The 24,112-nt window shown below is 42.5% G+C and overlaps 2 protein-coding genes across 10 annotated transcripts in view; one reads left to right on the forward strand and one right to left on the reverse strand.

Moving 5' to 3' along the window:
• The window catches only part of Szt2 (SZT2 subunit of KICSTOR complex), a 50,774-nt gene extending 29,239 nt beyond the window's left edge, over positions 1-21,535 (reverse strand). The window contains exons 1-11 of the mRNA XM_015485131.2: positions 21,417-21,535; positions 12,368-12,493; positions 11,741-11,914; positions 11,274-11,444; positions 6,815-6,946; positions 5,616-5,757; positions 5,098-5,204; positions 1,893-2,103; positions 1,532-1,702; positions 860-1,094; positions 543-672 (exon numbers count right to left, since the gene is read on the reverse strand). Of these exons, the coding sequence (XP_015340617.1) occupies positions 543-672; positions 860-1,094; positions 1,532-1,702; positions 1,893-2,103; positions 5,098-5,204; positions 5,616-5,757; positions 6,815-6,946; positions 11,274-11,444; positions 11,741-11,914; positions 12,368-12,493; positions 21,417-21,443 (1,626 nt within the window). The 5' untranslated portion in view covers positions 21,444-21,535. The remainder of the gene's footprint in view (positions 1-542; positions 673-859; positions 1,095-1,531; positions 1,703-1,892; positions 2,104-5,097; positions 5,205-5,615; positions 5,758-6,814; positions 6,947-11,273; positions 11,445-11,740; positions 11,915-12,367; positions 12,494-21,416) is intronic.
• The window catches only part of Med8 (mediator complex subunit 8), a 16,111-nt gene continuing 13,516 nt past the window's right edge, over positions 21,518-24,112 (forward strand). For 5 of the 9 annotated variants that reach the window (XR_007352056.1, XR_007352057.1, XM_048815578.1 and 2 more), the window contains exons 1-3: positions 21,661-22,299; positions 22,911-23,029; positions 23,699-23,843. Coding sequence is in view for 7 of the 9 variants with exons in the window: in XM_048815578.1 (XP_048671535.1) it covers positions 22,249-22,299; positions 22,911-23,029; positions 23,699-23,843 (315 nt within the window). In the remaining 2 variants the exon portion in view is untranslated. The other 4 variants (XM_015485143.2, XM_015485146.2, XM_048815579.1 and 1 more) reach the window with 3 other exon arrangements.

The following is a 24,112-nucleotide window of genomic DNA, read 5'->3' on the forward strand; positions in this document are numbered from 1 at the left end:
TGTGTAGCCTTTCCTTAAAGATGAATTCAGCAGGAAGATGGAACCTGCCCAGCTTATGTCACTGACTTTCAAAGAAAAACTGAGTGATGACAACACCTGGTGATGACGCTGCTGCACACCCATGTAAGCCATGTGCCCATCAGCGTGAGGCTGCCAGCCATGTCTTCACCGAGTGCGAAGACAGCACAGGACAAAGGAAGCTGTGGCATTCAGAAAGCACACAGTTCACAGTGGTTGGTGATGGTTGGGAACAGGTTGGGGAGGTTGGGGTGAGGGAGTGCACAGTCTGCTGAGGGACCACCACCTGAACATTCTGCAAGATGTCAGACACCCATGATCTGTTAAGGACCTTTTGGATCCTTCTCCTCCCCTTCCCCAGGGCCTTAGAAGATGGAAAAGAGATGCTTTCAAGGTCAAAGGTGAAGCTTCTAGTTTCTGTTCCTTGAAAGAGAAGGAACAGAAGTTGGTCTGGGATCCAGATACTGTGCTGATCCCTACCCAGGTGAACAGAAAAGGGGCTACCAAGCATCAGAGCTACTCACCGGGGTGGTAGAGCCTGGAGGGATGTAGAAGAGTGGCACTCCACTCTTGGTGCTGTCTGGAAGTGTGAAGTGCTCTGGCACTGAGGAAAAGGACTGAAGATGGGCTAACATCTGGTCAGTCTGGTTAATGCTGTCAAATAAGGGCCAAGCCTGAGCCACAGCTGACTCTGCTAGGTGCAGTTGAGGGGAACCCCAAGGAGACAGGACCAAAGACACAGCCTGGTGCTCAGGATGACCCTCCCCCACTCCCAGTTTCACAAACCCATCCCTCCATACAACAAATAGGGCATTATTCACCAAGTGGTGACCTCGCTTACCTCTGCAGTGTGTTCCAGAAACGGCGGATAACATGGGTACGATATAAGGAACGAATGGGTTGCCTTAGTGCACAGGACACATCATGCAAAATGTCATAGCCACCTTCCATTGTCACCTCCACCCGTGTTGCTCGAGGACCCTCAGGCTCTAGGGGCCAGGGTGCCATAGCCACATACTCAATGCGCATGTTGTGTTTCCAAAGCAACACCAGCTTCACTTCCAATTGGGAGCCTCCTTCAGGGGAGCAGAAGGGCCAGTTAGGTGAAGAAGGCTTAGGACTCCTGGCCTAGAGAGATTCCTATCTGAAACCTCACCTACCTCATGGAACTCTAGCCTGGCCAAAGGTTCCAAGCACAGTTCCATAGGTTTCAGGCCCAGAGTCTGTCAACTGACTCAAAAAGAAGTTTGCAGGAGTAATTTGAAAATAAAACCAAGTTCAGGGCACTACACTCGTCTCAGCTGGTTCACCTTGTGAAAAAGGAGATGGAGTTGGGAAATTACTTGCTGGGAGAAGTGAACCCTGAAGGCAACTCTCAAATGACAAGCAGAGTCTCTCATAGTGATGCTCTTTCAGGGGTGTTATATGGGTGTCTTCCACTCTGTTCAACAGGTCTACCTGCACAAAAGTTCTCAAAGATCTGTGAAATTATAGTAGGACCTAATGACCTCACCTTTGGCCAATGTGACCTCTCGGACACTGTAGCCCTCTCGAAGCCGTACAGACACAGTGCTGACCAAGTCAGCTGGCACCTCCTTCTCAGTATGCTTCTTCCGGCGCAAGGCCAGGGCAGGGTTGCTGCTTGCAGAGACTAGGTGCTCATTAAATAGGCGGTGCTGAGAACCTGGGGGCCCAGTGAAGATGGGGAAAGAGAAAATGGTGATCTATTAGTGGACAGTTACACAAGGGGAAGAGAAATCACTGTGGGAACAGCTCCAGATCTGTTAGACTTCCAGTTCTTCCAAAGCCTAGACGGCATAATCTCTGGGCCCATTCTATATTCCCCCTTCCATCCCACCCAGCCTGCCTCTTACCGCAGTAATATTCAGGGTTCAGTGCTTCACCACTGCGTAGGAAGGAGTAGAGCAAGAATGCCCGGTGGTAGACAGTCAGACCCAGGTTGCCTGGCTCAGGTTCAGGACAAGTGGACAGGTAGGAACCAAATGTTGCCATTGCAATAAACTTCATCAATTCCACATTGGGCACATGTCCAAAACTGCAGTCATAAGAGTAAACGCCTCCCACCTGGAGAAAGTGAACAAGTAGAGTCCCTGATCCAACAGAGGAACTGGAGATGATGAATAGCAAGAGAGGGAGCTGGGACTAGGGGAGAAGCAAGCCACCATTCCCCTCTGTGCCTGCCCTTCCTTGAGTCCTTCTGTCTGAAGCCCATACCATTTGGTTACATCATCTTCTGTCCTTCTTCCTCAACATCAAATACTCTTTTCTTCCTTCACTAAAGATTTTAGCAACTGGTTCATTGGTTTCCTGTCACCATCCTGAAAGACTTCAGTGTGTATCTCTAATAAAGTGTTTCTCAAGCTTCAGAACATATAGAACCCCCACCAATCCCTGCCCCAGAGATATTGTTAAAATGCAGGAGGTCAGGGTATAGCCTGAGGTCTGCATTGCAAATAAGCTTTCTGAGGCCAATGCAAAGGCTACAGATCAGAAATTGGCAAACTCATATACACTGAGGCCAGATCTAGCCCATCACCTATTGTTATCAATAAGGTTTTACTGGAACTCAGCCATGCCATTCATTTTGTATTGTCTTTGGTTGCTTTCACACTACCATTCGAGAGCCTTCACACCACCACAGCACAGCCCAACAGTTGTGACAAACCCCTTTAGGCTTAAATATTCACTATCTGGCCTAGATGATTCATCTAGTTCCTTGGCTGCTTTGTTCCTTAACCCTTATCTCTATTTTATTGCACATTGGCTATATCTTGGGGCTTGGCTTCACTTGGAACAATTCATCTTTGCAATTCTAAATCACTATAATCCATGACACGTGATTATCCCTTTAGTTTCCTTCTGCCCTCTTCCTGCTGCTCTTTGACCACACTGGGTCTTCCAGGCCTTCAGTGTGCTCTCTCCAAGTCTAATAGCATTATCCTGACCCTTCTATGCAACCCCTGCCCCACTTGGATCCTTAATTCAAGCAATTTCATAAACATTGTTCTCAAATCCCTGACCTTCTTCACAGTTTTCTGCTCCTACCTCAAAACCCCAACTAGGATCACAACCTCTATACTCAGTCAAATCAATGGTGCGCAAATGGAGAAAATCGCACGGTGTGTAGGCTGGTCCTGTGTCAAATCATGACACCCCACCCAACTACTTATTCAGGGTTGTCCTTAAGCCTGTATCATCTTCTCAACATTGGCCTCCCTTCCTTATGGTATTCATCATTATCTTTTTTTTTTTTTAATATTTTATTTACGTTTTAGTTTTCCGTAGACACAACATCTTTGTTTGTATGTGGTGCCGAGGATCGAATCCGGGCCGCAACCACACCAGGCAAGCGCGCTACCACTTGAGCCACATCCCCAGCCCCGATCATCATTATCTTTTACTTCAGAGAGAAATGGGGCCTTTGGTAGAATTTATCTACATCTTCACTTCTATCTTCTAACTCAAAGAAAGAAATAACACTTGTCTGCTCTGAAAGAATTCCTCAATCTGTTACTAGAGCCAACGTCCACCTGTCAATTCAGGACTTTACTCCATCAGCTTCTTCTTTCTTTCCCTTTTTTCAAACTCTTCTTCACTATGACCCCTTAGAACAAAGCCTAAGTCTCTAACTTAAAAAAAAAAAAAAATAGAATAAACACCCCTCCTTCTTCCCTGTGCTTTCCTCTGGCTACCATTCTTTCTTGTTCCCCACTTGATCTGAACAGCCAAATTTCTTGTGTCAACACTTATCTCTACTTCCTTCTCTTCTATCCACAGCAAAAATTTCCCTCACAGCCTCTTCACTAAAATGATTCTGAAAAGGATCCCAGTGACCTAATTATTACATCCAAAGGGTACTTTTCATTCCTCATCCCTCTTAATCTTTCTCTGCATCTTGCAATGTTAACTACTCATTTCTTCCAAAACCTCTGACTTCTCTAATCTACCCTGTCTCTTGAGTATCAGGGTCTGCATATCCAACTGTTAACTGCTATGAATTGCAGCCATTTCATATGTACTTTAAAGGTATGATCTCACCATTGGAGGTAGGTACTCTGATAATCTCCATTTATAAATGAATCCAACCTAGAGGTGAACTGGTGGGTCCAAGGTCCCAGAGCTAATAAATATAGCCAGAATTCAGACTGGCACTCCTTACTCCAAAGGCAATGTTCTTAACTACTATATTGTGACCAATCACAGGAACCTCAAACACAACACACATGAACCTGAACAAAACATACGCATACACAAAATTTATCATCTTGTCCCCACTCCACCCCAACTGCTTCTCTTTCCATTTGCTCTGCATGCTCCCCAGTCAGATACTTGGAGACACTCTTAACTTCTCTTTCTCCCTCATCTGTCCCTTAGTATCTTGCTAATCCTAAGTCATATTAACTCTATCTCTTTATTTTCTCAAACTGCTTGCCCCTAAATTCCCTAATTTAAGCCCTGCTCCTCTTACTAACCATTGCAATTAATTGTCTCTCTGTCTCCACTCCTGCCTTTGACTCAGCAGCAAGAATAGCCTTTATAAAATGTAAATCAACTAGTGATTTTCCTGCTGTATATCTGCATCACCCATAGAACTATGCATTTTACTTCTTAATATGGCCAAACCAGCTTTCCATGCTTGGCTATGTCTACCTCTCTAGTCTACCATAAGCTGTAGTTCCCTGTATATGCCTTCCCTCCCCTTCGCTTAAGCTAGTTTGAACTGGTTTTTTAACCCTTGAAACCAAATAATAATAACTAACCTAATGGGATAGGTGGAGCTGAAACTGACTCAGATTTTGAAATTTCTATTCTTTTTATTTAACATGCTATCTCCCAAATCCTAAAGAAAGGGGACAAAAATGAGAATCCTCTTCTACCATTGCTACCTCTATTGCTCTAGACATGACACGTTCTCCCCAAGGCAACTATGTCATTAGCTTCTCCCCAAGGCAACTATGTCATTAGCTTCATTTGAAAAATCTCACCTGTAAGAAAGTAACCAGCCACATCTGACTTTGTGAGATACCCAACTCCTTCTCCTTCCTATAAAGTGCTCACCTGAACAAAGGAACAAGCCACAGTACCACTGCGAAGCTGGTTCAGTAGTGTCTCACAGACAGCAACATCAGGTACACTGGTCACCCCATCTGTGATCACAATGATACCTGAGGCAGAAAACAAGATTCAGACCTGCAGCACTGGCCAGACCAAACTAACAAGGAGGCACCCAATGGACAGGGCTCTGAAGACCTCAGTGTCCACTCATCAACATGTTTTATAAACCTCTAATACCTTTCCTTCTCTCCTCCCCTCCTGCTTCTTTCTCGTGATGCTAGATCACAATCTCCCCTACATGATGTCCTTGTAATTCTACTCCTTTCCACTAGGGTCCCTGATGGTTGCCAGAGCTGAGGATACTCAAGATATACACTAGTGCAGATTTATATTTTGCAAACAATGAAACAGGTCCTCTTCCCTAAGACCCACTGATCCCCAGGAATCTCTATCTTTGTCAATATCCCCCCACCCTTGCGGATCCCCATTTCCCCATTCCCATCAACATTCTTTTTACTGACCTGCACTGGAGTTTGAGGGCAGTAACTGCAGTGCCAAGATGCCCTGACGAATCATACTGACTAGTCCAAGATCAGCTGTCACCATGGAAACTCCCACCTTCCGGCCCAAGGGCTCCCCTGAGTCTGGGGACTGGTCTTCTGCCTGGCCCCAAGTTACAGAAAAGTTAGACTACAACAGATTGCATTGCTGCCTCATCCACAGCAAAATCAGAATTTATAATTTTTCTTCTGTTTTAAATTTAATCAATTTTTATTTATTTAATATTTATTTATCTGGGAACTGAACTCAGAGTGCACTACCACTGAGCTATGTTTCAGTCCTTTCACTTTTTATTTTAAGACAGGGTTTCACTAAAACCTGCTGAGGCTGGCCTTAAACTAATGATTCTCTGGCCTTAGCCTCCCAAGTAGCTGGTATTACACGCACATACCACCATATCTAGCTTCTTCTTTTTCTTTTTTCTTTGTAGTGCTGGGAATTGAATCCAAGCTAAGCATGTGCTCTACCACTGAGCTACGCTTCCAGCTCCCAAACCAGAATTTATAGCCCTGTACTGCCCAGGCCTAATCATGTGAAGACCCCAAGCTCCCCACGATGCTGCTGAGTCCTACTGTTCTCCCTTCCACACATGTGCTCAGCTGCTGAACCTCAGATGGGAAGGGAGTCAACACCAGACGAACCATCAGACTGTACTGAGGCAGGGCTTCTCTACCTTTTGCCAAGAAGGGCCTTTTTCCATATTCTCCCATCACTATCATGAAATATTTTATAAACAATCCAATTCCATACCAGTCATCAGGCACACAGAACTGCTACTTGCCTGGCAACTTCTGTGATATCCAAAGCAATTCTAGTGAGCCAAGCAGCAATTCTAGTAAGCCTAAGATTGTACAAAATACTAACTCGAAATCAAAGCCACTTATGGTCAGCTTCTCAGATCCTCACAGGACGAGGATCTGGGATTGAAAAAACACAAGCAAATGGCCTTCACCTTTTCTCCCTCCAAGAATCTGAGTCACCGTCCTCTAAAGCTAGTTTTAAATATTCACTAGCACATCTGTCCTTGTCTCACTCTGCCCCTGGCTATTAGTCCTTTTCTGCCATCCTTACCCTCTCTAGGTGGTACAATCCTCCTCTCTGCCCTCCATCCTATGTACTCTCTTTCAAAATAGTCTCTACCCATTTCTCTCCCACATACCTGGCTCTGGGGATCATACTGCTGCTGCAGCATGGCAGCCACCTTATCCTCAAAGAGGCAGAGCTGATCATACACCTGCTGAAGGAATGCTTCCCGCTGAGAAGGGTCCAAAAGGCAACCTTGTACAAGCACCTGAGAAGCACAAGGGAAAGACTGAGATAGGACCACAGTGGGGTACTGGCCCCTACAGATCTCTGCTCTCTCTGCTTATTCTCCATAGCTCCCTCTAGGCAATCCTAATTTCCCACCCAACCAGGATCAAATGACTCCACAGCCAGTTCCTCCTTCTTAAATCTACTTCACCAATTCTTAGCCTAGGTACACGGCAATCCTGCACATAGCCCCAAGACATCGTCACCTTAATCTGGGGTCACGATATTTACCTCTGCTTAGGGCCCTCCACCCTGGGCTTCCCAAGTCTCCCACATGGGGGCATCATAAGATCTCCCAGCTCCTTCCATAATGGGCTTTGGTATGTTGTCTGTAAACTGCCCACCTCAGCCCAGCAAACTCCTTTTACTCATTTCTTAAGATACACACAGGTATCCTGGAGGTTATTGCTTCTTTTGAACTCAAAATGTTCTTCTTATTCCCCCCATAAATGTTCCTTCCTTTCCTTTACTCTCAGCAGATAACTATTACCACTCTTCATAAAGGAGGTCAGCTAATAAGAACTGGCCCTAACCTGGAAATCCACCCCTCTGGAAATTCCCCTCAAAGTCTATGACATGTTTACATTTATCCATGTTCTTGTTCTCTCTTTGAGACTCTCAAGAAAGGGTTCTTTATCCTACTCTTTCCACCTAGAGCTAATCTCTCTCCATCTCTTCACAAACTTCTTGTCTCTCTAGGATCTTCACTCTTTCTCCATGGATTCATTTCCTTCTACTTCAAATATAAATAAGTGCCCCCTATATACAAATCTGTAAGACCTTATGGTGGACCCCAGGATCTCACCCCTCTTTTCTCATCACACTCCTATAACCTGTCCTTCATGCCCACTTCTTCTCCCTGACTCCTACCCTCCTGTGGAACAACTTCTTCTACTTCTTCACTCTCTATTCCATACTTTGTAAGGGGATAGGGACAGCCGGAGAGGGAAAGTGGAACACTGTCCCATTCTATAGGCCTGTGAGAAGGAAAACAGAGAAGTAGCAGGAACTGGAGCAACAGAAAGATGAGATAAAATAATCACAATATAGATGTTCCTATCTATATTGTTTAGAAGTAGTAAAACTGGGACAACACAACTGGCCAACAATAAGGGGCTGGCTAAATATTTCAGGATAAAATAGTAAGATAAGGAGTAATTAAAATCATTTTCAAAGAATATTTCATGGATGTGAGGGTGATCTGGCTATGACATCAGTCACCCCATTGATTGGCAGGGTTGATTCAACTGATCTGGCTGGCTAGGCAGGTGTCCCCATCCTCCCTCACTGCTCCATGGGAATCCCTCCCAAAGCTGTGAGCTTAGTTTAAGAAGATGACCTTCTCTGATAGAGGAGGATCATTCTTTAGTCAAGAGTATACAAGTAGGGCTGGGGTTGTAGCTCAGTGGTAGAGCACTTGCCTAGTATGTGTGAGACACTGGGTTCAATTCTTAGCACCACATATAAATAAAAAATAAAGGTACATTGACAACTAAAAAAATAAAAATAAAAATAAAAAAAGAGTATACAAGTAGCTGCACTTCCCTTTCAGTATTTCCAAACAAGCTCTCAAAGAAAATTTTCATGATATGGGACAATACCTGTATTAAAGAGAGTAGGACACAGAAGTCATATGTCCTGAATGCACCTGATAGTTCTCTTTCTGTCTTTGAATAAAGGGATGGTGGTGGGGGAGAATCAATATATACTCACTAGACTAGAAGGCAATTTCATAAAATGTTAACAATATTTATTTCTGAGTATTATATTATAGGTGAGTTTTGTTTTTTTCCTTTTTATTTTTTATTTCCTTTATTTTTTATTGGCATTGGGATTGAATCCAGGGCCTTGCATATGTTAGGCAAGTGTTCTAGCAATGAACTACACCCCCAGCTCTTTTTATTTTTTGAGACAGGGTCTCACTAAGTTGCCCAGGTTGGCTTCAAACTTGCCATCCTCCTGCCTCAGCCTCTGAAGTAGATGGGAGATGTGTACCACCATGCCCAGCTCTTTATATTTTAATGTGGCTTTCAAATCTTCAAAGGACATGTATTATAAATAAATGCAATTTAACTTTGTTTTTCTTTTCTTTTTTCTTTTTTTTTTTTTGAGGTACTGGGGATTGAGCCCATGGATACTTTATCATTGAGCTATAATAATCACAAGCCTTACGAGCCATTTTTATTTTGAGACAGGTATCATGTTAAATTGCCCAAGCTGGCCTCAAACTTATGATCCTCCTGCTTCAGCCTCCCAAGTAGCTGAAATTATAGGCTTGTGTCATCACACCCACTAACTTTTCTTTTAGAGTTGCATGATATACCTTGAGGAACTACAGAGAAGATGTGGAGGCTGGCTTGGGGGTGATTAGTGGCCCTGGGAGCTTACCTAAGAAAATTCTCTCTTTCCCCTCAGCTGCTGTCCTTGTTCAGGTAAAACCCTCTCTCCCAAATGACAATCATTTTCTGCCTGTTCTCCTTACATCCAGACTTTGTCTCCAATCCATCCTCCATACTTCCCACAAATAAGTATGATCTTACCTGTGTACAAATCTGATTCTGTTGCTGTCCATTCAAAACTTTCAGAGGTTCCCCTCATACCTATGGCTAATTATTTGAAAAGCTAACATTTGCATGTTTTCTCTGGGGCAAGTTCTGTTCAACTACTTGACATGTATTAATCCAATCACCGTATATTGGTGCTATTGATATCCCCATTTTGGCTGGGTCTGGTGACTCACGCCTGTAATCCCAGCAGTCTGGAGGCTGAGACAGGAGGATCTAGAGTTCAAAGCCAGCCTCAGCAAAAGCGAGGTGCTACGCAATTCAGTGAGACCCTGTCTCTAAATAAAATACAAAATAGGGATGGGGATGGTCAGGCAAACACAGGCAATGATCCAGTGCTCTTAACTCCCCTATAGAATAAAGGACAGAGTCCTTAGATTGATATTCTAAGCCTTTCCTAATTGATCCCCCCTCTGTCTCTGGTCTTCTCTGTACCACCACTTTCCTATATTCAAACTTTACCCTATCAAAACTGAATAATATGTAGCTCCTTCAAAAACCTGTGATTGAGAGTGCAGTTTTATAGCTCTGTGCCTTTGCTTTTGCTGGTCTTCCCTTTTTTGAACAGTTAACCCAAGTTCTTTCTTCAAGACTCAGTTCAAATGCTGCTTTGTCTAAAAGACTTCCCTGTCACTGTTCCAGGCTTGATTGGATGCTCCCTCTTGGTGTTCCTGCAGCACCCCAGCCATAACTTATCAGTGCCCTTATCATGTTCAACTGAAATTACCACCTGCAATATCTATTTCCCCCGCTGAATGCTAAACTCCTTCCAACAGGACAAAGACAGTACCTGATTCATCTGGGTCTTCAGAACATAGCCTGGGCCTGGCATAGGTCAGGCTTCAGTGTTTGCCAAGCAGAACAAAGTTTTAAGTGATTACCTAACACCCATACTCTCTCTGCTTTGGCTATCAGCACCTGCAAAGCCTGGCCTCTGTCTGGGGATGTGGCCTGTAACCACCAGGCTAAAAGTTGTCCCAGAAGAGCACTTTAAACTGGGACAAAGGGCTGACAGTCCCTGCCCTGGGATCTGGCATGCACCAGGTATGTTGGTGTATACTTCAGACCTTCAGAGCCTGTTCCTGGCTTCTGTCTGTCTCCCACAAAAAGTTTGATGGCTAAGGTGACAATATAGCCAGCAGGGACAGTTTCAGGAAAAGCCCCTACCAATGAGTTGAGGTTAAAAGCAGATGAGGGGAAATAGGCCAATGCTTATCTAAGCCCCAAACAGATATTTCTGTAACAGAGTTGGCCATTCTCCAAAAGGAGTGTCTTATGATAGCCTGCTTGGGTGGCAGATGAGCCCTGTAATTATCAGTGTGGTCAGCATTATATCTGACAGTTCACAGGCTCTGGGAAAATATGACCCTTCTCTGTCCCTAAAATAAATTACATTTCTGAATATTTGTAGAAGTTCAAAATCACAAAATATTCAAAAAAAATCATCTCCTGGGGGGTAGTCCCAGGAGTTCGTGCAAGAGAAACCATCTGACAAAACTCAAGAGGTGAGTGAGATAGGCAATTGTCTAATCAATGTCAACTGATCCATCCTTAGAAAGCATCTTTAAGGCAAGAGGAACTGGTTGTTTTCAAGGAAACAGAGACTCATGGGAATAACTTAGAACAGGCTAAAGAAACCAGCAGAGCTGGGGACTTGGGTAGAAATAGTAGAGACAGGGTGAGTACTTAGCAGATTACTGGAAATTTGGTCTGTGGGTAGAAAGTTGGAGGGGGATGAACTACCTGGTGGGATTGTAGGCCAATGATCGAGGAGTAGGCCTGGATAGTTACGTAGATCTCAGGCTGGAAGTCGATGCAAGATCCAGGCACTCGGAAGGGCCGAAGCAGCCCGCCCAGGCAGCGGGACAGGGCATGGAAAACTTCATCAAATAAGATCTCCCCTGTGGAATCATCCTGAGGGCAATGCAAAGAAAGCTCTCTCAGGGTGCCCAAAAGCAACCCTAAGCAGAGGGCAGAAACAAGCAGCTTCCACAAGTCAGTAGGACTCTCATCTTATGACTATTCACATCCCTAAATATAGTGCCACAGATGGAATGGGACTATCTTTTAACAGTCCTAATTCCTTTATAAGTTCATCTTCTTCCCACAATGGTAGATTGGGATCCTTTTTTACCTCCCCCATAGGCCTTTCTCTCTTCCTCACCCTTCACTCCATCCCTGCTTCCCAGAGTCTCCCTCCAACTACTTACCACAATGCCAGTGGATGGGCTAAGGTCCAGCTCAATGACAAATCGATACTGCCAAGCCAGGAAGGTAACCCGAGTAGAAGGTACGAGGAGGAATGGTCTTGGGATCACTGGTTCATCTGGCTGCCACCCAGGAGGCAGGATACTGAGGACTTCTAACTCCTGCTCAGACTGAAGCTGGTAATTAAGATGGATATAAGAAGAAAAGGACCAGGAAAGAGTCACTGCTTTCTTCCCAGAATCCCAATTTGGCCACTTATTAGCTGTGAGACTGTACAAAAGGCACCTAATCTCTTTAAGTCTTGGTGTCCTCATTTATAAAATAGAAATAATCCTAATTTTAATCTAAAGTGTGGTAGTGAATCAAATGTTATAAAGTGCTCCCTAGACCTGCCTTTAATACTGTTCTGCTTCCCATAAATAATCACCTACTCTTTCCCCCAATTATCTGGAAAAATTATTCAGATTTCCCTTGGGGAATCATCTTGTGGGCAGTCACTTGACCCCCCCCTCCCCTCGACCCCCAACTTAGAGCTTTCAGAATTAGTCTCCCCTCCTGTCTGTTTCTAACACACTCCAACAAAGCAGATCCTTCTGGGTCATTCCCTCATGCCTATCTCTAGACCTCACCAGCAACTCCTGGGGTGTGGCCTGCACAGTTTGATGCAGATGACTGAGGAACCAAGCCAGGCGAACATTTCTGGAGATTCGATAATCCTTTTTCATTAACAGGAACACCTGCCCAGCTTCTTCCACCTAGGGACAGAGACATTAATAAATCTAAAAGAAAAGGCACTGAGTTTCAGTATATATATGGATCCTGTATAAGTAATGTGTCCAAGGAACTGACACTTTGTGAGAGCCAAGACAGCAAGTTCACCCCCGCCACTATGCAAGGTGTTACCAGCAAGTCTATTCTCAACCCTCTGTTCCCATTCACTCTGCACAGACCTCCACAAAGATGAAGTGACCTTCCCACATTATGTTTCCACAAATGTTTAATGAGGGTTTCTCCTATACCTATTAGCTCTTCAGGGATGGGATTGGGTCTTGTTCTATATTTTGTGCCTTTGTACTTAGCAAATTGATTCAAACTCAATACTCAGTAGGTCCCTGATATATTACATGAACGTCAGACAGTTTCTCCTAAGTCTTAACAACAGCAGGCCCTAAAGAAATAATCAGTAAGTAAATGGCCAGCATCCCAAGTGAATATCTTGAAACCACACCTCTGCAGGTCACCATCTCCATTCACATACCTCTTGTTTGCCAACACTCTAGTTTCTTTCCTTTGTGGCTTCAGATGTGGTCACCTCCACAATGTTCTAACAAGCATCAGTTCCTCTGCCCAAGCCCTTCTACTACACAAGCCCTGCCAAAGGCTTGAGTCAAGATGAATGTGACATTCTCTTCTGTTCACATGTATATCATGGCAGCTGTACTATGACAGGAAGAAACTGTCACTTTGTCAGCAGTGCCAACTCTAGCAGATCTTCACCAGTCCCTTAACCTCTCCCTGATCAACAACCTTCCCAATTCCCTATAGACGGGTTTCCAATCTTGTAACTCCTGCACTTCCAGCAGATAATTTGCCTATCTGTTCATAGAGGAAATTTAGAACCAAATGGCCGGAGCTTTCCCACTTTCTCACTCCTTTACTTTTGCTTGTCCTAGACAAATCACACATTTTTCTTCTTGTGTTCTGCCTAGTGAGGCAGATACTAGTTACAAGGACTGAAGAGAGGGTGATGGAGGAGAAATGAACAGCAGCCAATAACTACCTGTTGAGAAATATGATAGCAAAAGGAAGCAAAAATTTATTCTCCCCATAATGGGGAAATATGCACACAGGAGACTGAAAAGGCCCTGGAAATGCAGTAAGAAAGGGTGCCCAATGTCAGAGAAGACATTGAGACATGGACAGCAGAGATGCAATAGTTAAGGATGTAAAAAGTCTTCTTTTCTAAGACAGAAGGCAAGGATAAAAAGAAACAGAAGCAGATACTGGAAACAAAGATGATAGCAGAAGGGAAGGAGGAACTCACATCTACTGGACACACAAATTGTATTCAACAGCATTCTATAGATGCTAATTGCAAGAATTTGAGATTTGGATAGCTCAGGCTTGAATCCCAAGTTAGCCACTTATTAGCTTATTGTGATTATAGAAAAGGTATTTAATTTCTTTAAGCCTCAGTGCCCTCATTAATAAAAATGGAAATAATCCTAACACCAATCTAAACTGCTGTTATGTGGATCAAAGAAAATTACACATATGTTGTGCTCAGTACAGTGTCTGGTACTAAGTAAGAACATAATAAAAGTTAATTATTACAAATTATCACCAGGCCCTGTACTAAGTTTTTTTTTTTTTTTTAAACCTAAGTAAGATTCTTCAGTCTTCACAGCAAAATATTTAGTAGGAGAAAACCAAAGTTCTAAAGAGTTAAGTGATTTACTAAGTAGTAGGCATCGGGGTCAGAAGTTAACCAATGCACAACAAATCTATTAAATGATGAGCAAAGCTCTTCTATTGAGTGACAAATGGATAAAAATGGGATGTTTTAATAATGGGCCAGTAGCCCACACCTGTAACCCTAGTCACTCAGGAGGCTTCGGCAGGAGGATCACATATTTGATCAACCTAGGCAACTTACTGAAATCCTATTTCAAAATTAAAAAATGAAGGAAATAAAAAAAAGAGCCGGGCACATATCTCAGTGGTAAAACACCCCTGGGTTCAATCCCCATTACCACGGGGTGGGGGAAGGGGCAGAGGTTAACCATCTTTTTTTTTTTTTTAGCTATAGATGGACACAATACCTTTATTTTAATGTGGTGCTGAGGATTGAACCCAGTGCTTCACACGTGTGTGCGAGGCAAGCACTCTGCTACTGAGCCAAAATCCCAGCTCAACCATTTCTATCTTAAGAGCAGAAAAGAGGGCTGGGGATGTGGCTCAAGCGGTAGTGCGCTCGCCCGGCATGCGTGCGGCCCGGGTTCGATCCTCAGCACCACATACAAACAAAGATGTTGTGTCCGCCAAAAACTAAAAAAAATAAATAAATATTAAAATTAAAAAAAAAGAGCAGAAAAGATTTCAAGCAGTGATAAAAAAAGAACATGATGGGGTAATAAATAGAAAGGATGCTTTGACAAAATTAGACAAAAAGACAATTTAAACACTGATGTGAAATGACTCTGTATTATTTTGTGTTAGGTCTGTGAAATCACACGTTAAGAAATACTACTTTACACTGCTTCCCTACACTATGCTGAGGTAGGCTTTTGCTAGCATTTTATTTTATTAAAAAATATATTTTTTTGGTAATAGGGAGTGAACACAGAGGTGCTTTACCACTAAGCTACATCCCTAGCTCCTTTATTTTATTTATTTTAAGGCAGGGTCTCACTAAGTTACTTAGGGCCTCGCTAAGTTGCTAAGGCTGGCCTCAAACTTATGATCCTCCGGCTTCAACTTCCAGAGCTGCTGGGATTACAGGCCTGTGCCACCCCCTCCCAGCTCTTGCTAGCATTTTAGATTTTATCCTCAGGGTAAGGTCAACTCTCAACAGGGTTTTGGCATTCACTCTGGCTACCATGTAATTCACAAAGACTCCCTAAAAGCAAAGGAAGACAGTAGTGACCTAGACTAGAGCTACTCAAAGTAGCCATTCTGTGAACTGTTCCCAAGAGACAAGTAATGGTAGAATGCAAAGTTACCACTGCCTTTCTTTGAAGAAATCTTCTTATGAAAAGGAAAACAAACAAGAATCAGTGGAATTAAACAATGAGCTTACTTGCATTTTAAAGGGTCTCTAGGATAAGACAGACAAGAGGAAGCTAGGTCATAAGAATAAAATGGAAAGCAAAAATATTAATTCCCTGCTTATCAAATTTACCCTATAATGGAGGACAAAAACATGAATCAATAACTACTCTATTTATTGTAATATTAGAATCTGAATAAGTTCTTCAAAGGATAAAAATGTGCAAGTAAGAAAGTAACCTGACCCAGTTTGGGGTCTTAGGAGAAAGGGATGCTGAAGATTGATTGAGCAGTGTTTACTAAGTGGGGAAATGAGGGTAACCCGGTTAGAGGGCAGAGGCAAGCACTATGCTACTAGAAAGCTTTCTTCAGGTTAGTTGGTGCTGAAATTTCACTACTGTACAGCTTCCATTTCTCCACCTTGCCTTTAAGGTTATTTTGAATGACAGAGTGACACGCCCAAGGCTAAAATGAAGTCTAGTTCATCAATCAGTTCTTACAGAATCCATCTTCTTGAAACTAGGAACATCTTCCTCATTTTCTTACAATATTCCCCCTTAATATGTGATCCCTCAAAGTCAGCTCCAGGCCCCAAATCTCCCAAGTTCTCTTCACATTCAAGATGTACTTTATCAGAACCAGAAGATTTAATTTAAGAAGGCAGAATGTTTTTCAAAGTGAGATCCAAGAACCCAATTGCATCAGAATTGCTTAAGGTGTTTTTATTAAAATGCATCTTCAATTCCTGGGCACCACCATAGACCAACCAAATTAAGAGTTGACAGAGCTCAGAAACCTGAATTTTAACAAGATCCCCAAGGGATCCTTCCATATTATTGTAGAGAATCCTTGAGTTAGTTGTGTTTTCAAAGCATCCACATTCAAATGGAGCTTCATGCCCCCAATATTAAACTCCCTTAAGTCTGAAGTGCACTTCTCTTTAAATAATCTGGCAAAGATGACAAAGCAGGCTTTTGTAGTCAGTGATTTCAAATCTGATTCTATTATTTGCCATCTAGGTGATCCTGGACAGGTTAATTAATTTTTTTCCAGGTCTCAATTTCTTCATTGATAACATGTGAATAAGAATATATTCATGGGGATGTGATTGCAATTAAGCAGGAGAGCCAGAGGAAGGCTATCATTCTCTGGAATATTTATATTTATAGTCTACATACCATTTATACCAAGATGAATAAAACACTACTAGGCACTGTGCTACATACCACGTATACAAGGATGAATGAAACATGGTTCCATTCATTAAACTGCTGTTTCCAGGTTCTTGCATCTGTGCCTTTGAGGTTAAGGTCTAAATATTTTTTGAGTCTTTTCTAACCCATGTGCTGTCTTCTGTTCACAGATTCCACAAAATAATGTAGATACTCCCAGCCCTGAACTGTCTGAAGCCTCCTCAGCACTATACTAAACCTCTAGCATGGAATCACACTGAATCTTCTCCAGCCTTATCTCTTGTCAGTTCTCCACACTGCTCAGATAAGAGTATGCATCTAGTTTCAGAGAACCTCGGATTAAATGCTGGTTCTACTGCATATTAGCTATATGGCTTTGGCACAGGGACTTAAACTCTGTGTGCTTCATTCTCTTCATCTGTTAATATATAATAGTGCCTATTTTAGGAGAATTAGATACTTTTTGAGGGGGAGTATTAGATACTTAGTAAACTTAAATGTCATTCTTCCAGGCTTTGAGATCCAATGAAATAGGTTAAATATCCTGGTCAAGCATTGTCATTCATTCCACTGCAGCACTTATTATCCTAATTCAATGTTTACTTACCCCAGAAAGATAGGGAGCTTGCACCCTGCACAAAAGTCAACTCAAAAATGGATAAAAGAACTAGGAAATAGACCAGAAACTAGGCAACACGTGGAAGAAAATGTACGGTCAACACTTCAACATGTAAGAGGAGCAACAACTTCCTCAGTAGGACTCTTAAAGTTCAGAAATACCACCAAGAATTAATAAATGATGGATTAGGGATGTAGCTCAGTGGTAGACTGCTTGTCTAGCATTTGTGAGGCACTGGGTTTGATTCTCAGCACCACAAATAAATAAAATAAAGGTCTACTGACAGCTAAAAAAAAGAATTAATAAATAAAGTGGCATCAAATTAAAAATCTTTGCTTTTTTTTTTTTTTTTTGGTAATGAGGATTGAGCTCAGGCTCAGGGGCACTTGACCACTGAGCCACATCTCCAGCTCTATTTTGTATTTTCTTTAGAGACAGGGTCTCACTGAGTTGCTTAGTGCCTCACTTTTGCTGAGGCTGGCTTTGAACTTGCGATCTTCCTGTGTCAGCCTTCCGAATCGCTTGGATCACAGGCATACACCACCACGCCCAGCTCTACTTTGCTAGCTATTCTTGACAGAGACTTGATATACAGAATACATAAAAATCTCAAAAAACTTATGCCAAAAAAAATTAATGAATGGGAAAAATTGTTTTCCCATTTATTAACACCTTTTATTATTATTTTCCCATTTATTAACACACACCTCTCAAAAGAAGAAATACAACCCAGGCATGGTGGCACATACTGTAATCCCAGTGACTCAGGAAGCTGAGGCAAGAGGATTGCCAGTTTGAGGCCAGCCTCAGCAATGTAGAGAGACCCTGTCTCAAAATAAACAATAAAAAGGGCTGTGGTTAGGGCTAGGGATGTGGCTCAAGCGGTAGCGCGCTCTCCTGGCATGCGTGCGGCCCGGGGTTCGATCCTCAGCACCACATACAAACAAAGATGTTGTGTCCACTGAAGACTAGAATATAAATATTAAAATTCTCTCTCTCTCTCTCTCTCTCTTTAAAAAAAAAAAAAAGGGCTGTGGCTCAGTTGTTTAGCATTCCTGGGTTCAATCCCCAGTACCAAAAAGAAAAAAAAAAAAAAAAGAAATATAAATAGCCAACAACTAAATGGAAAAAATGTTCAACATTGTTAGCAATTAGGGAAATACAAATCAAAACTACATTGAGATTTCATTTCACTCCAGTTAGAATGGCAGCCATCAATAATACAAACAAAAATAGATGCTGGAGAGTATGTGAAGAAAAAAGGAACACTTTTACCCTGTTGATGGGATTGTTAATCAATACAATCACTATGGAAATGAGCATGGAGGTTCCTCAAAAGACTAGGAATGGGGAGCTGAAGTTGTAGCTCAGTGGTAGAGCACTTGCCTAGCATGTGTGAGGCACTGGGTTTTATTCTTATCACTGCATAATCAATAAATGAATAAATAAAGGTCCACCAACATCTAAAAATATATTTTTTAAAAAGACTAGGAATGGAACCACCATATGAGTGGTTCCACCAGTTACACAACTCCTTAGTACTTATACTAAAGAATTAAAGTCATCATACTATATTGATACATGCATACCTATGTTTATAACAGCACAATTCACAATAGCCAAATGGTTAGTCTAGGTGTCTGTCAATGAATAAGGAAAATGTGGTATATACACCCAATGGAGCTTTATTCAGCTATAAAGAAGAATGAAACTATGTCACTTACAGGAATATGAATGGAACTTGAGAGAATTATGTCAAGTAAAATAAGCCAAATTCGAAAATCAAGAGCAGTTTCTTTTTCTCTCATATGGAAAAGACAGAGAGGAAAAAGGAAAAGAAAGATGGTGGTGAGAATCTCATGAAAATTGAAGGGAGACCAGTAGAGGAAAGGGACCCAGGGAAGAAAAAGGGGAGGGAAAAGGGAAATATTTGGGAATGATATTGACCAAATTATATTATTATATTGTATACATGTACATAACAAGGAATCTCATTATTATGTGTAATTATAATGTACTGATAAAATATGGGGGGAAAACACAGGGAGCACATCTGTCTTACAGTGCTCTGTATCCACCTGATAATTAGTAAAATTCTGAGTCCACAGCAATACCCATAGAATATGATGAATGAATGATTTCCTAAGTCTGACTAGGCACGTTTATTCTACTGGGATACTAGTATCCTCTAAAAGCAAGTCTTTTTTTATGTTCAGAGGCAGAACTCTTTTTGCTCACTTTATCTTCTGAAATGAAATTTTCAGAAAGCAAATCAAGAATTTAACAAACACAGGCTGCAAATGTAGTTCAATGGTTTAGTGCTTTACTAGCATATGGGAGACTCTAGGTTTGATCCTAGCACTAAAGGGGGGGGGGGGAATTAACAAATACTTAACTTTTGGCTATTAACTATCTTTTTTCACTTCCTTAAGTGGCTATTTAAAAAATTAAGATTACATATGTGACTCACATTAGATTTTTATGGGACATGATTATTTTAACTCTCTGCCTAAAAGGTATGTTGTATTTTCCCATGATTCAAAAACAAAGACACAACAGGGCTGGGGTTGTGGCTCAGTGGTTGAGTACTTGCCTCGCATGTGTGAGGCACTGGGTTCGATCCTCAGCACCACATAAAATAAATAAATAAATAAAATGAAGATATTGTGTCCATCTACAACTAAAATATTAAAAAAAAAAAAAAAGACAAAATCCCTTAATGTCCTCTCGTTTTTACCCATATGGAAACATATTCCAACTTTTCATAGTTTTTCTCAATATTGATATTTTTGATGCATGGGCTACTCTATTATCCTTGTGAACATGTCCGACTCTTTTTAGTAGGGCATAGTTTCCTACAACCAATCATTTTCAATGTTGGGTGTCATCACAACAAATTCCAATGAAGTAGAGATTTGCCATCCTGTGGCTACTCTGTTATCTATGCTGTCAACATTATGGTTAAGAACAGAAGGTCTGATTGGGCACAGTAGAACATGCTTGTTATCCAAGTTACTTGGGAGGCTGGGGCAGAAGGATCACAAGTTCAAAACCAGCCTCGGAAAATTAGTAAGATCCTGTCTCAAAATAAAAAACCATAAGGGCTGGGAGCTGGGCAGGTTGGAGCATGTCTGTAATCCCAGCAACTTGGGATACTGAGGAAGGAGGATCACAAGTTTGAGGTCAGTCTTAGCATCTTAGACCCTTGGCCACTTAGTGAATCCCTCTTTCAAAAAATAAAAAATAAAAAGGGCTGGGAATGTAGCTTGGTGGTAAGCATCTGTGCTTTCAATCCTCAGGATCAAAAATAAGATGAAATAAAATAAAATATAAAGGGCTGGGAATGTAGCTCAGAGATAGAGTGCCCCTGGTTCAATCCCCAGTACTGCAACAAAACACAGGAAGTATGGGGCCAGTTTTGTTGTTCTAGCCAAAAAACGTACTAGCTCTGTTAACTTTATTACTATTAACAGCTCTGTGCTTCAATTTCTTCAACTGAAACATCAGGGATGATAATGGTGATTACTTCATAGGATTGAGAAAACTGATTTTAGAAAGGTGCCTGGCAAATAGTTAAGTATCCAGCAAGTCACGACGACTATTTGTATCATTATACACATCCCAGAATTGCCCGAGGTTGCAGAAATAGCTAAATAGCAGAATAAACACTGGAATAAGGTCTTACCCCTAGTCAAATGTTTCTTTCATGAAACCAAAGCTGCTTTTTCCAAAAGCATAAGCCCTAGAACTAAATTAACGCATGCTGTTTATTGCATTTCAACGTTTTAAGAAATGCAGAAGCCGACAAAGGCAGTCTACTGTCGTGTTGCCCACTAAATTGCAACAAATAATCAAAACAAGTTTGATAATACCACTATCACTAGGTCAAAGGGTCACCGACGCAAACGAAATTTCAGGAAACAAAACAAAGTAAAAAAATTCTCTAGTCGCCCAAGGAAATTGTGGACCACGGAGAGTTGGTTTCAGAGCTGACCCGGCTCGGCCGAGACTGCGCAGGAGGAGGGCGAAGCCAAATCTGCTCTTTGGACCCTCCCCCTCAAGTCTCGGGGCTCCAGACTGCGCCCGCCCGCCCCTCACCTCCGGCTCCGGGCGCTCCGAGGCCATCACACATCCCTCCCGCACCGGCCCGGGCCAAGGAGGATGTTCCACTCTTGACCCCTGACCTGTCTATCTCGTCACGAAAATGATACCGGAAGTGGATGGGAAGGCCGAGTTCTGAGCTTTCTGATTGGTGGATGAAGCCCTCTCAGTCGCGCTAGCTGTCTGGGAAACCGGAAGAGGAAGTCGTTGCTGCAGCCGCCCCGCAGCAATGCAGGTGAGAACCCAGTTAGGCCTCCTGGCAGATAGCTAGCCCGGGATAACAGGACCGAGAGTGTCCTGGCTGATGAGAGTGAGGAGCTGGGGAGGCAGAGCCTGCGGCTGTTATGGAAACACTGAACGGGAGATTGGGGGCGAGGCCAACTGGAAAGGGAGCGCAGAGGCCAGTGGGGATTGAGGCGGCTGACAGGAGGACAGTCTCGGCTCAGGCGAGAGGAAGGATGCAGCGCTAACCTCCTGAATGTTGGGAAGGATCAGGTTGTCATTTGGGAAAGCTGAGGATCAATCTAAGGAAAGACGGCTCAAGAAAGTGGTGGACTGACTCAGGCCCCAACTAGGCTGTTGGATGCAGACAAACAAGGGATCTGTAATTGGAGAGAAGCCCAAGGGCTGAAGGAATTGTCCGCGGAGGCCAAAAGCTAAACTATTTATAAAAATCTCAGGCTGTGGGTGGAACCCAAGGTCAAGCTCCTGTCGGGCACGTTCCCGAGTTTGCAAGACTGCTTTGCGTCATTCTTAACCAGCTTGTGCCCAATAGTTGTTAAGGGTGAAGAAATGGAATAATATAAGAGCGTCCGACAATGGGAAGGAAATGCTTTACAGATTCCCAGAATTTAAAATTGTTTGTCTGGCTCTCAGAAACGTGCGAGTTTTCTTGTTTTTCATTTGTCATGAACTTACACCTGATAGTCTCTCAATAAATGCTCATGGGTCAACAGACTTGTGAAAGAGGCATGGGAATATTGGCAGAGATAAATGAGTGCACATTAACTCAACAAAGAGAAGGTCAAAACATCAAATGCTAAGGAGGCAGGGCCGAGAGAGTGCAGAGCTGGTTTTCAGAGAAAGCTTTATGTATAGGCAGATGTCCCAGAAATTGTGTTGTTGACAAGAATAGCCAGGTTCACAAGGCAGATTCTAAGACAGAGGAATATGGTGTACATGTGCTGCAGAGGCACCCGTAAGATAATGAACAGGCACTGGATCTGGTGAAATTTCTCAATGAGGAACAATAGGGTGTACCTAAAAAAAAAAAAAAATCATGAGAAGAACCATGCCTGGATTTGGGGTAATAAGAAAATCAGTTGGTAAGTAGGAGGAGTTGAGGTCAGGTGAACGGGTTGAAAGGTCTAAGGGTTGATGCTGTCTGTAACCCAGATGCCAAAGATAGAAAACAACTTGGCTTTTCAGCTTTATTCTGTATGTGTCACACTTTTGTGTCTCTCTGGGTAACCAACCTGTTCCTATTTGCAGCGAGAGGAGAAGCAGCTTGAGGCATCATTAGATGCACTGCTGAGTCAAGTGGCTGATCTGAAGAACTCACTGGGAAGTTTCATTTATAAGCTGGAAAACGAGTATGACCGGCTAACCTGGTAAGGGTTTCCAAGGCAAGCTGGGGAGGGCTGGATTTCCAGGGCAAGCTGGGGAGGGCTTACTGGGTGGGGGGGCCAGGCCTCTGATGGATAGGACATTTCTAATGATGTAACCATTTATCAGTTTGTAAACATCTTTTGATTTGGAAAGAGTTGGGTTGCCCAACATTGAAGTAAAGTTTGGCTTAGGGCCTCCATGGTAAGGAAGTAGAGAAAAGCTCAGTTTCCCAAGCCAGGTTGTTTTTGATCCTTACACTTGGATTTTTTTTTTTTTTTTTTTTTTTTTTTTCTGGTGAAGAGGCCCTTTTTGCTGGATCTCTTTCCACAGATGTGGCTTTTAGTCTTTTAGATCCAACCTACTCAGGAATAGTGGATCTTATTTCCAGGTTGGAAAGGAGAATTTTACCCAGTTTCTGAATTTTCAGTTGTAATACTATAGCTATGATTCCCATTTTGCCAGTGTTACTCACCCCTTTCAAACAATGAACTGCCTTTTTCTGTATCTGTGTCAGAAACTGAAAGTGCGTCCTTCTTTCCTAACCCCATCATTCCTGTTAGCCAATTTGGTTCTCATCTAGGCTAGTCATAGGGCTATGAGTCTTTTGAGCCTCTTAATTATTACATTACAGGGAAGGGTTGGAACATTCTATACTTTCTTATCACCACCAGGCCCTCTGTCCTGGACAGCTTTGCATTGCTATCTGGACAGTTGAACACTCTGAACAAGGTTTTGAAGCATGAGAAGACCCCACTGTTCCGTAACCAGGTCATTATTCCTCTGGTGTTGTCCCCAGATCGAGATGAAGATCTCATGGTAAGAAGAGAAAAAGTGTACAACTTGGGAAATTAAGTTCTTAGATGAAAGTCTAAGAATTTTTGATTGGTTATTCTAGAAGTTCTAAATGTGGGCTAATATGTGGCAGTGAGAAGGAAGGACTGCATTTTGGAGGCCTTGCTTTTTTTGTCCTGGAGGTGAGAAAGCTCCCAAATAGTGCTATTAAAAATCCAGATGCTTGGAAATGGAAGGAGACCCTCAGGGTTATACAGTGGAGGGGGTAGAGAGAGAGGAGGGGAGGGGAGGGG

Source organism: Marmota marmota, unplaced genomic scaffold (assembly GCF_001458135.2).
Source record: "Marmota marmota marmota unplaced genomic scaffold, marMar, whole genome shotgun sequence".
Lineage (NCBI taxonomy): Eukaryota > Metazoa > Chordata > Mammalia > Rodentia > Sciuridae > Marmota > Marmota marmota.